The 13366-nt window shown below is 50.1% G+C and overlaps 1 protein-coding gene across 1 annotated transcript in view; it reads right to left on the bottom strand.

Annotated features, from left to right (window-relative positions):
* Nucleotides 1–9606, bottom strand: part of TMEM145 (transmembrane protein 145) — a 167797-nt gene extending 158191 nt beyond the window's left edge. Inside the window, exon 1 of the mRNA XM_069201402.1 lies at nt 9217–9606. Within this exon, the coding sequence (XP_069057503.1) occupies nt 9217–9393 (177 nt within the window). The 5' untranslated portion in view covers nt 9394–9606. The remainder of the gene's footprint in view (nt 1–9216) is intronic.
* Nucleotides 9607–13366: the final 3760 nt, after the last annotated feature.

The raw sequence follows: 13366 nt of genomic DNA, 5'->3' as shown, positions 1-13366 counted from the left end.
TTTTAAAACTCCTGCTTCCTGCTGGCGTGTTTACCTTCGACACCGGCAACCAGGAAGCTTTGATCACACCATCCCAAAAGGCACTGCCGTGGAGTGCACGGCTTCGATGCCCGCATCCACCTGGACTTTCCTATAATAACCCTACCCCTATGGACTGGGATGGGATTGAAGCTTGTCTGTGTAGCGTCTTTCCCAGCCTGGATACCTGCCAATGACTACGCCACACACGGAGCCGGGTATCACGTCTTTATTCACCTGCGCGTACCCACGGACTCAGCATTCCAAACCTGCATGCACTTCACCACGCTCTAACACTTACGTCACAGTTCTACGCAGTCCATCAGGACCCAAAAGGCTTCCGTCATTAACAACTCACACGACACTACAGTAGGTCTCATCAAAGATATGGGAACTAACATGGATTAGGAGGAAACCCAGCTTCTACTATCCTTCTTGAACCGTCCACCGCTGCGTTCAACACAGTGGGCCACTTACTCTGGTGAAACCACTTGCTCGCATGGGGAGCCAGGATGTCACTTTGAATTTATATCCTTCTTTTGGAGGGGTTTATAATGGTGAATAAGGCCTCCCCTGTTAGTCCACGTTCGGAACGATGGAATGCAGGATTCCATAAGGTTCAGCCTTACCACAGCTGGTCTTTAACGTACTTGTTTGCTGGTTTGTATGTCGGAATATCGTAAACAAAGTATTGTCTCAAATAGTTATTGTGTTCTACATATCGCTTACAGAAATAGCATTCCATTGGGTTAAGATTTTCTATGTTATCTCCAATTAACGGACATTTTGATAAACGATAATTAGAATCCACCGATAATCTGACTACGATATTATGATACCGTTCCATATGGGCATTATTTAGTTTGATGGACTGTGTTAGTTTGTTGCCACATGCCTTTGTAGCAGTAAAACAGCTTGTTCTAATGACGAAGTGACCAGAAATGCAACCAATCGGAAAGGATGTGGCTTACGTCTGATTACGATCTTGGTGGGCGGGGTTACAATTCCATTATATCCTATGGATATTGTAATACTATGAACGGAATATCTGTCACGTCTGCGAGGGAGTATTCCATCCGCCAATATCATAATCACGCCCTAAATGCTTCCAGTCCAGAGTCTTGGTGTTCGGCCCATGAAGTAATCTGCCAGGCAAGACTTTAATTGGCCGAGGTCAGTTTATGGCTCACTCCAGAAAGACAAGTTGCAGCTTGGGTTCCTGGTCGACCAGGAGCTTTGATGGAACAGCAAGTTGGCCAAAGGAGGTTATTCTCATTGGTGGTCATTTCTCAAACCCTTCATCCGGTTGGCATATCCCTAGAGGCACTGTAGCACCCTATATCTACCAGTAGTAATAAGAAACACCCCACAGCTCCTAGTGGAACAAGGGTGGTTACATGCAAAAATTAGCAATGGTTCCACGGATGCAAATTAATCAAGCATCAAGTGCATTAGTTAAATTATTCCAAGGGTAACAACTAAAAATAACAACAAAACAACCTTAGTAGCCAGACAGTCAGAGACGCAAATTATTTTGCAAATGCGATTATTCTATAATGGATCATAGATAAAATGTATTAACAAACCACAGGAGTGGATGGAGTAGGGCCCCCTGCATACTGAACGCACTAATGAAAGTTTCAAAACAGAGTCTATTATAGAGGGAGGTGGAGGGTCACTACATCACCTGAGACATATCGTGTGACAAAAATAGCATATACTGAATTGGGACAATCAGCCTGGGGTTTCATCATCAGACCACCGATAAAGCATGGGGTACCATGGTCATGGGCTGGACCGCGTACTACACGGAGTGTCTGAGACTAATCTCAGACGCCAAGAGTTATGAAATCCTTTCAGAAGGCCGAACCCCAAGACTCCGAATGACCATCCAGAACATGGTTGTGGAGGCCCTCACTCTGGGCTGGATTACCACAAATGAGGTGGACTTTCTGGTAGCCAAGAACCCATGTACCTTTTATTTTAGACCCTCCTCAAGACAATTCATACAAAGACCACATTAAGTTGTGGTGTTGCTATACCAAAAGTAGCCTCCTTCTATTTGATAATTACCATCCCCAGGGCCTAAGAGAAAACCTACCCTTTGGGTGATTTTTGAGAATTAGATGTAACTGTACCAATATCAATGTGTACGATGAACACCCGGCTTTTTTTACCACAAAGTTCGAAGCCTGCTACTACCCCAAGGGCATTATAAAGGAAGCCATAAATAGGTCAAGGAGCAATAACAGGGGCTTTATTGTACACATGGCAACACGAATAGACCTCTAACAATGGACTGTTGTCACAATATATAGCAGGAGGTAGAACAGTATTGGGCTACATGTAGTCTCACAGATTACTTTAGTAGGCAGGGAGTTTGATGTTGGTCACCTAGTCTGACAAACTCTGGGAGTAGAATTTGACTGTGCTGATTCTTGTTAGGTCCTACTGAAAGGGGCTGTATATGGTTTTGCCAACTGTAATTGTATATATATATATATTTGTAATTTTATCAACATGTGGTTGATGGTTGCCATTTTACGCACACTTCAGTAGGTCTGTTGTATATAGTGTCACGCCATTGGTAAAAGTTAGACGCCTTATCAGTTTGATTGGAAGACTTAGATTCCTTAGGGGTGATCTGTTTATAATGAAAAGTTATGAGAAAACAAGAAGGCCTTATTTACCTGTTGTGAAAGGCATGTGTTAAAGGCACTCGGCTTTTAAGGGTGGGCTGTTGTTACTCTGTGTTTAACCCCCTAGGCAGGCATGGTGTAATATAGAATATCACAGATTGCCTTAGAGGGCAAGTGTGGAGGTGTGCTGGTGACCCCCGGAGATGGACTATGTGTACCTTGGTAATCCTGATTAGGCTCTGTTCGTAGGGATTTTATATTGTTTTCAGAACAACATGTTTGGGATATTTGTAATTTCATCACAGTATACCTGATGGTTGGCTTGTGGGAAGACTTATGACCAACACAGTAGGTTTGGGTTCCTTACAGTGACAAGTGAATGATAAAAGTTACAGGCCTGATTGTTTATAATGAAAAGTTATGATAAAGGCAGTAGACCTGACATATTGATTGTGAAAAGCATATTTAAAGTCAGTAGACATTTAAGGGTAGATTGTTCCGACTCTGTATTAAAGGCTACAGATAGGTATTATGCTACATGGAATCTTACGGATTACTGTCGTAAGCGAGAGTTTAGGTGCTGGTTACTCCCTTCGACAGTCCGTTGGTTCAGAAGTTTTGCACTGTAAGAATGCTTGCTAGGCTTCCTTAGGAGAGAGAATATTTTCTTTGCCAACTTTGTATGCAATGTCATTTTATGAATTAATGCCTAGTGGTTGCCTTATGGAAAGCATAAACTCAATACAGGAGGCCTCGGTTACTTATGGTGACAAACCGATGATAACAGACAGGGCTCTGATTGTTTCACTAGGAACATACTTCCGATGCCATAGGTCTAATCTGTTTATTATCAAAAGTTTTTATAAGGGCAGTAGGCTTGGGGTATTGATCATGACAAATATGTTAAAGTCAATAGGTGTTTTAGGGTCGATTGTTATTTCTCTGTATGGAAGCTTGGATGTTTGCGTTTTGTTACAAAAAGTGTCATAGATTAACTTTGTAGGGAGGGATTTTGTTGTTGGCTGCAGCCTTTAAGAGGAGAAGAGGAGATTTACACTGAAACAATTCTTCTAGAATCTCTTTTTAGCTGTCAGCCAGGCTCTTGTAATAAAGATAAACATTAAATACTACATGTATCCAAATACCTAAATATAGATTAATATAGGCACCCAGAGAGCCTTTGGGTAACCTGTTCTGCTATTGGTCTGTCCGAGTGGCATTTGCACTCGGCTTCCATCCATACAGCCTACTGCACAGCATCACGGTCCAGTCCGTATCAGTCACTGGCTCTGCTGCCCAGTGAATGACGGCACACCCACCTGGCAATGAGTGCACTTCAGATGGCGAGTCCTTTAGATTGACATTTTCTCCTTTTATAGTTCCCTTTGATTTCTTTGCTTCTTCTCTTTCTACTTTAGTATTTCCTAGGAGGATACTACAGCTCTCCGGGCAGGGCTAACGCGCAGTTCGTCTGCAGCGGGCCGCATCCCGCATGGCCAACACGTTGGTTCTAAACATGGCGGCCACCTGGAACTTTAAAAACAACCATAGACTATGTAATTACTGCTGCCAGACAGACACCCGCCGTTATGTTTAGTGCATGTTTTCATTTTTCTACTTGTATGTTTTAATTTATTGTGCACCTATTGCTGAGTCTGTGTGTGATTTATTGCAGTTGTGTCAGAGGATGAATGCAAGAGTGAGCCCATGGATGGATGAATGAAGGCTTCACTGCAAACATGAGTGACAGAGTACATGTCTGATTATATAATCAGTGCCTAAACCCATCGATGTCACAAAATTCACTTTGATTCGTAAGCCAGATCTGTTGCCATTGCCAATGCTTGTTCTGATATGTGGTTGCCAAGGACAGCCGCAGAAGGAGGAGGCGATGGAAGGCCTGCAGGTGTAGGTGGCACCGGGAAGGAGCGGTGAGAAGAGAAGCACTGACATGACAAGCTGTAGGAGTGAGTGATGCTTTCAACAGACCACCCCTGCTTCTGAGGCAGAGGGCTGAGCTGCTCATCCTGGCGAGCACCAAGGCATTAATGTTTAAAACCAACAGTGGGGAGCTCTCCCTCCAGCCCTAGGGTGTCCTGCTTCAAAGCCCACAACTCCTCAAGTGGAAAGATAAGTATGAACATTTAAAGATTGGGATATTAGCTAACCCTCCGCCCGTGCCAACAGCTGTCCCAACGCCTGTGCCAACTGCTGTCACCTGTGCAAACGTCTCTGCCACCACGTGTGACTTCACCCGTGCCAACACTTGTGTCTTCACCTGTGCCAACACTTGTGACTTCACCTGTGCCAACACGTGTGACTTCACCTCTGCCAATGCTTATGACTTAACCTGTGCCAACACGTGTGACTTCCCCTCTGCCAGTGCTTATGACTTCACCATTACCAGCATTTGTGACTTCGCCTGTGCCAATACCTATCACTTCACCTGTGCCAATACATGTGACTTCACTTGTGCCAACACGTGTAACTTCACCTGTGCCAATACTTATGACTTCACCTGTGCTAATACTTATGACTTCACCTGTGCCAAGATGTGTGACTTCACCTGTGCCAATACTTATGACTTCACCTGTGCCAACATGTGTGACTTCACCTGTACCAATACTTATGACTTCACCTGTGCCAACACGTGTGACTACACCTGTGCCAATACTTATGACTTCACCTGTGCCAACACGTGTGACTTCACCTGTGCCAACACATGTGACTACACCTGAGCCAATACTTATGACTTCACCTGTGCCAACACGTGTGACTTCACCTGCGCCAACATGTGTGACTACACCTGTGACATGTGCCAACACGTGTGAGTTCACCTGTAACAACACATATGACTTCACCTGTGCCAATACTTATGACTTCACTTGTGCCAATACGTATGACTTCACCTGTGCCAATACTTATGACTTCACCTGTGCCAACACGTGTGACTTCACCTGTGCCAATACTTATGACTTCACCTGTGCCAACACTTATGACTTCACCTGTGCCAACACGTGTGACTTCACCTGTGCCAATTATTATGACTTCAGCTGTGCCAAGACGTATGACTTCACTTGTGCCAATACTTATAACTTCACCTGTGCCAACAGGTGTGAGTTCACCTGTAATAACACATATGACTTCACCTGTGCCAACACGTGTGACTTCACCTGTGCCAATACTTACGACTTTGTCTGTGCCAGAGCTTGTGACTTCACCTGTGCCAATACTTATGACTTCATCTGTACCAGCGCTTGTGACTTCACCTGTGCCAATGCCTGTGCCAGCATCATCTGTGCAAATGTCCGTGCCATCATCTGTGCCAACACTTGAGACTTCACCTGTGCTAACAGCGGTGCCAGCACCACCTGTTCAAATACCTCTGCCATCATTTGTGCCAACACGTGTGACTTCACTTGTGATAATGCTCGTCTTCACCTGTGCCAATGCATATGACTTCACCTGTGCCAACACTTTATTACTTCACCTGTGCCAGCACCACCTGTGCCAACACATGTAACTTCACCTGTGCCAACAATTGTGACTACATCCAGGCCAATGCTCGTGGTTTCACCTGTGCCATCTACACCAACACCAGTGTCATCATCTGTGCCATCATGCCCCTTTTTAGATCCTGCCATTATGCAAGACCTTTTTATTTTACTAAAATTTTTAGTTCTGGTGTTATCCAAGACTTTTTGATTTTACTAAAATTGTATGTAGAATATGCTCACTTATCAAGGTTAACAGCAAACTCTGTTCATTCACTGGTCTGTGATCGTGGCATCTGCGTTTTACTTCCATCCACTGCAGCATGCAGCATAGTGCAGTGGGTCCGACCACTTCAGCCAACCTCCCTACAGCCTTCATCATTGGCTCGCCACACCGCCAACTCAGGACCTCTCTACAAAACATAAACTTTACCACAAGGCCACCATCAGGCATCTGTCAGGCATCCATCAGGGAACCATCAGGCATCCGTCAGACATGCATTAGGCATGCGTTCGGCATCCATCAGGCATCCGTCAGGCAGGCATGCGTCAGGCATCCGTCAGGCATCCATCAGGGAACTATCAGGCATGCGTCAGGCATCCACCAGGCATTCACCAGGGAACCATCAGGCATCCGTCAGGTAACCATCAGGCATCCGTCAGACATGCATCAGGCATGCTTCGGCATCCATAAGGCATCTGTCAGGCAGGCATCCGTCAGGCAACTGTCAGACATGCATCATGCATGCGTCAGGCATCCATCAGGCATCCGCCAGGCATGCATGAGGCATCCGCCAGGCGTCCATAAGGCATCCATCAGACATCCATAAGGCATGCATCAGGCTTGCGTCAGGCATCCATAAGGCATACAGTAATAAGATTAGGAATACAAAAAATGCAGTTGGAAAAACAATATACAACCCCCACTAAAAGGCATAACAAGGATTATCAAAGTGGAAATGATCTTCCCACAGGGTTTGTCAGAAGAAGCCAAGGACACCAAAGCCCCTGCCTACAGCAGTAATCTGTGAGCCTGCCTACTGGCTTTAACGCCGTGTCAGAACAACCCCGCTTAAAGGCCTGCTCTGTTGACAACCGGCCACCCAGAAGGTAATCATCATGTGTAACGTAACAAAATTACAAATATGTACACAACGACAGCAAACAAAGAAGGGTGTAACAGGACTGTGCCAGAGGAAATCAGCTACCCCCAGGGGGTGTGTCAGAGGTGGTAACGACCACCAGCACCCTGGCCTGCTCTGGTGATCTGGGGTAACAACACACCTGTGCACAGGCTTCAAAACTGAGACACCAACTTCCATCAAAGACCTATGGGCTTTAACAGCTGCTGTAAAGGTTAAAGGTCGAGCATGCTGCCTGTGTCATAACACTTCAGACTGCACACGTCACATCTCACGCAACGTTTGACAAGGAACCAATGAAGCCTGTGCCCAGTATCACCAGCACCAGCCGAGGCCCCCAAGATGCACCGAACATTACAAACACCTCCAGAGTTATAGCCGGCCATACAATCTGTACCCCCCCCCCCCCCCCACCCTAAAAGACCCGAAAAGGGCGTCCATACAGAAAACCTATACCACTATACACACACACACGACGTCAGAGCCATGATTAGGGTGACTTGTGGGATGACTGACGTTACTCCTTACAAGAGCAGGATTCCCTGACTGGGGGGGGGGGCGCAACTTGGACACACTATTTCAAGGTGCAAAGAGTGAGGCAGAGCGTCTCTCCCCCCCAAGAAGGCCCGCAGCAGTGAACAGGATTCCTAAAGGCAGACAGACTCTTCCAAGGATGCATGGTGCACTGTCAAATACTAATGACGGCTAGAGAATAGCAGCTCAGTCCAGGTGCACTCTGACCCCCCCCCCCCCCGTCACTGCTCATGTCACTGCAGCAGCCCCCATCCCTCCCCCGTCACTCACCTCCCTGGTGCAGATATCCCCCCACTCACCTCCCTGTTGCAGATAACACCCCCCCCCATAATTCACCTCCCTGGTGCTGATGTTGCCCCCGCCCCATCACTCACTTCCCTAGTGCTGAACCCCCCCTCGCCCCCCACCATCACTCACCTCCCTGGTGCTAAAACGCCCCCCCCCCCCGCCATTACTCACCTCCCTGGCGCTGATGTTGTCCCCCTCATCACCCACCTCCCTGCCCCCCCCCATCACTCACCTCCCCGGCGCTGATGTTGCCCCCCCCCCATCACTCACCTCCCTGGTGCTGATGTTGCCCCCCCCCCATCACTCACCTCCCTGGCGCTGATGTTGCCCCCCGCATCACTCACCTCTCTGTTGCCCCCCCATCACTCACCTCCCTGGTGCTGATGTTGCCCCCCCATCACTCACCTCCCTGGTGCTCATGTCCCCCATCCCATCACTCACCTCCCTGGTGCTCATATTACCCCCCCACCCCCATCACTCACATCCCTGGTGCTCATGTTGCCCCCCCATCACTCACCTCCCTGGTGCTCATGTTGCCCCCCCACCCCCATCACTCACCTCCCTGGTGCTCATGTCCCCCATCCCATCACTCACCTCCCTGGTGCTCATATTGCCCCCCCCCCATCACTCACCTCCCTGGTGCTCATTTTGCCCCCCCAACCCCACCCCCATCACTCACCTCCCTGGAGCTGATGTTGGCCCCCCTTCACTCACCTCCCTGGTGCTCATGTCCCCCATCCCATCACTCACCTCCCTGGTGCTCATATTGCCCCCCCACCCCCATCACTCACCTCCCTGGTGCTCATGTTGCCCCCCCATCACTCACCTCCCTGGTGCTCATGTTGCCCCCCCACCCCCATCACTCACCTCCCTGGTGCTCATGTCCCCCATCCCATCACTCACCTCCCTGGTGCTCATATTGCCCCCCCCCCATCACTCACCTCCCTGGTGCTCATTTTGCCCCCCCAACCCCACCCCCATCACTCACCTCCCTGGAGCTGATGTTGCCCCCCATCACTCACCTTCCTGGCGCTGATGTTGCCCCCCCCATCACTCACCTCCCTAGCGCTGATGTTGCACCCCCCCCCCCCAATCACTCACCTCCCTGGTGCTGATGTTGCCCCTCACGTACTTGCTCTCCCCGGGCGGGGGCAGCTGCAGCGCCCCCACAAGGAGCAGGAGCCTGAGGGGGGGTAGGGCCATGGTCCGGACCCCCCCGCGGCCCCATCCGGTGAGAAGAGCCCCCGCCAGCGCCCCGGCCAGGCCCCCCCTCTGCATCCGCGGCCGCGTGCCTTCACGTCCGGAGAGGCGCGTGCACCGAGCGCGGGCACGAGGCGCTAGACGGAGTGGGGGGGGGGGGGCGGTGTGATGAAGGGGGCGGGGATGGGGATGGGGAGCGGTGGAGAGGCCCGTGGGGGGGCAGGATAGGGGATCACCGCGGGTGGAGGCCTCGGGGGTGGGGGGGATGTCTCACATAACTGAAGATAAGACGTCAGTCACCCGTAAGAGAGTGAATATCAACACATCATTAACACGGTGGTGGTGGGGTTTGTAAGAACAGAGAAGGGAGATGTAAACTTAGGAAGCGTGAGATCTCGGGGGGGGGGGGGGGCAACCTTAGTGGGGGACCCCAGAAATAGGATATCATATCCCCCTAGGGTAGGTAACCTTACACAGGAGATTACTGTGTGTGCGGGGGAGGGGGTATCACATTACTGTGGAGAAGAGACGTCACCCAGAGGAGAGCGAATATCAACACATCATCAACGGGGGGAGGGGGTACATCACCTTACAGGGGGGCAACAACAGAGAAAGGAGATGTAAACTTTGTACATTTACGCAGCCTGAGATCTCCATGGGGGGGGGGGGGTGTAATCTTAGTGGGGGATCCCCCTAGGGAGTGTAACCTTACCTGGGAGATTGCTGTATGTGGGGGGTGGTCACATTACTGGACAGGCGAGGAGATATCACCCCGAGGAGAGAGAATATCAACACATCATCAACACGCGGGGGTGTTAGAAATGGGGTCTCTTGTTGGCAGGGTTTACACCCTTGTCCAAGTAGGGACCACAATCCTAGTCAGGGTAAGTCACACACAATTCCACTAAAGCACTTGGAAACTCAATAGCTCCAACTTGGGCTATCCCAGCGTAGTTGACGGACTTGTTTCCAATAATCCGATGCCACAGGCACCGGTCACAGAGTCGCACGGACCCCCAGGTGCAGTACCTTTGAAAACGAATAAACAAAGACGTTGACGTGGGGGTGAAGCGTTGATGAAGCGGGTGTGGTATCAGTCCCTTATGGCATCCAGGGGAGTAAAGCGTCGGTTCCGTACGGTGAGGCAGGGGATGCGAGGTGTCGGTTCCGTCCAGTTGCAGGGGGAGCTGGTGCGGCTTTGGTTGCAAGGCGTTGGTTCTTTGTGACCCTGCGAGGTCCATGAATCCAGTCGATCAAGACGTGATGAGTCGACTTCGCAGTGTTGCAATCACACTGCGTGACGTCAGCAGTGTTGTGGGGGCAATTTCAGACTTGTGTTGCAGGCCATGGTCGTCACGTGCAGCGAGGTCCACGGGGCGGGAGCAGCTGCAGCTTTGCTGCTATTGTTGCTGAAGTAGGTCATGGCGTCGCTGAAGTCGGAAAACTAGCTAAAAGCTAGCTGGTGAAGTCTTTGTTGGCCCTGAGACTTCAGAACAGGAGGCAAGCTCAGTCCAAGCCATTGGACAGCACTTTTGGGGAAGGTAGAGTCCTTCCAGCAAAGTCAGAGGGCAGCAGGGCAACCGCAGGGCAGCAGTCCATCTCAGCAAAGCAGTCCAGATGAGTCCTTTGGGCAGCCAGGCAGTTCCTCTGACAAAGTGCAGCTGTAGATCCACAAATGTCTGATTTGGTGGGGTCAGAGACCCAGTATATATACCCAAACATGCTTTTGAAGTGGGGGAAACTTCAAAGAGTGGTTTTGAAGTGCATAATTTGCCTTTTCAACCCAGCCCTGTCTGCCAGGATCCCTGTGGGGGTTATCAGTCATTTGTGTGAGGGCAGGCCACTGGCCTTTGAAATGTAGGAGAACGCCCCTTCACCCTTCCTGTCCAGGGAGACTCATTGTAGGAAGGTAGCCTCTTTCTAGCCTTGTTACCCCCACTTTTGGCCTGTTTGTGAGTATATGTCAGGGTGTTTTTACTGTCTCACTGGGATCCTGCTAGCCAGGGCCCCAGTGCTCATAGGTATGTGCCCTGTATGTGTTCCCTGTGTGATGACTGTCTCACTGAGGCTCTGCTAACCAGAACCTCAGTGCTTATGCTCTTTCTGCTTTTAAAATTGTCACTGCAGGCTAGTGACCATTTTTACCAATTCTGATTGGCACACTGGAAAAACCCTTACAATTCACTAGTGTATGGTACCTAGGTACCTGGGGTATTGGGGTTCCAGGAGATCCATATGGGCTGCAGAATTTCTTTTTCCACCCATAGGGAGCTCAGACCAATATTACACAGGACTGCCACTGCAGCCTGAGTGAAATAACGTCCACATTATTTCACAGCCATTTTACACTGCACTTAAGTGACTTATAAGTCACCTATATGTCTAACCCTCACCTAGTGAAGGTTAGGTGCAAAGTTACTAAGTGTGAGGGCACCCTGGCACTAGCCAAGGTGCCCCCACATTGTTCAGGGCATTTTCCCCGGACTTTGTGACTGCGGAGACACCATTACACGCGTGCACTACATATAGGTCAATACCTATATGTAGCTTTCTAAAGGTAACTCCGAATATGGCAATGTAACATGTCTAAGATCATGGAATTGTCCCCCCATGCCAAATCTGGTAATGGGGTGCCAATCCCATGCATCCCCGGGGCTCCAGCATGGACCCCGGGTACTGCCAAACTAGCTCTCTGGGGTTTTCTCTGCAGCTACCGCTGCTGTCAACCCTCAGACAGGCTTCTGCCCTCCTGGGGTCTGGGCAGCCCAGTCCCAGGAAGGCAGAACAAAGAATTTCCTCTGAGAGAGGGTGTTATACCCTCTCCCTTTGGAAATAGGTGTTAAGGGCTGGGGAGGAGTAGCCTCCCCCAGCCTCTGGAAATGCTGTGAAGGGCACAGATGGTGCCCTCCTTGCATAAGCCAGTCCACATCGGTTCAGGGATCCCCCAGCCCCTGATCTGGCACGAAACTGGACAAAGGAAAGGGGAGTGACTACTGCCCTGTCCATCACCACCCCAGGGGTGGTGCCCAATCAATCAATCAATCAAAAAAATGTGTAGAGCGCGCAACTCTCCCGTGAGGGTCACAAGGCGCTTGGGTGGGGGGGGGTCAGGGGGGATTACTGTTCGAACAACCATGTCTTGAGGTTTTTTCTGAAGAGTAGGAGGTCTTTGGTTTTGTGAAGGTTGGTGGGGAGGGAGTTCCAGGTTGTTGGGGCGAGGTAAGAGAAGGCCCTGCCTCCTGTGGTGGTTCGTTGAATGCGGGGGACTGTAGCTAGTGCGAGGTCGGCTGATCGGAGGTTGCAGGTGGGAGTGTGGAAGTTCACTCTTTCGTTGAGGTAGGACGGGCCGGTGTGGAGGGATTTGTGTGCATGGATGAGGATCTTGAAAGTGATTCTCTTGTCTATGGGGAGCCAGTGAAGGGATTTGAGGTGTGGTAAGATTCGTTCGTGGCGGGGGAGGCCAAGGACAAGGCGTGCAGCTGTGTTCTGGATTCTCTGGAGTTTGCGTTTGAGTTTGAGTTTGAGTGTGGTGCCGGCGTAGAGGGCGTTACCGTAGTCTAGTCTGCTGCAGATGAGTGCATGGGTGACTGTCTTCCTGCTCTCTGGGGGAATCCATTTGAAGGATTTTTTTAGAGTGCGGAGTGTGTGGAAGCAGGAGGAGGTTAGTGCATTGATTTGCTGTGTCATGGAGAGGGAGGGGTCCAGGATGATGCTGAGGTTGCGTGCATGGTTTGCGGGGGTGGGTGCGGGGCCTAAGGCGGTGGGGCCACCAGGAGTCGTCCCATATGGTTTTGTTGGGGCTGAAGAGGATGATCTCGGTTTTGTTGGAGTTAAGCTTGAGGTGGTTAATTGTCATCCAGTTGGCGGTGTTGAGGAGAGCAGCGTGTAGGTTGGTTTTGGCGGTGGTGTGGTTGCGGGTGAGGGAGAGGATGAGTTGGGTGTTGTCTGCGTAGGAGAGGATAGTGATTCCGTGTGGTCGGAGGATGTTGGCTAGGGGGATCATGTAAATGTTGAAGAGTGTGGGGCTGAGGGAGGACCCTTGGGGGACTCC

The sequence above is a fragment of the Pleurodeles waltl genome, chromosome 7, assembly GCF_031143425.1.
Source record: "Pleurodeles waltl isolate 20211129_DDA chromosome 7, aPleWal1.hap1.20221129, whole genome shotgun sequence".
NCBI classification, from domain to species: domain Eukaryota; kingdom Metazoa; phylum Chordata; class Amphibia; order Caudata; family Salamandridae; genus Pleurodeles; species Pleurodeles waltl.
This window is presented reverse-complemented; position numbering and strand designations above follow the sequence as displayed.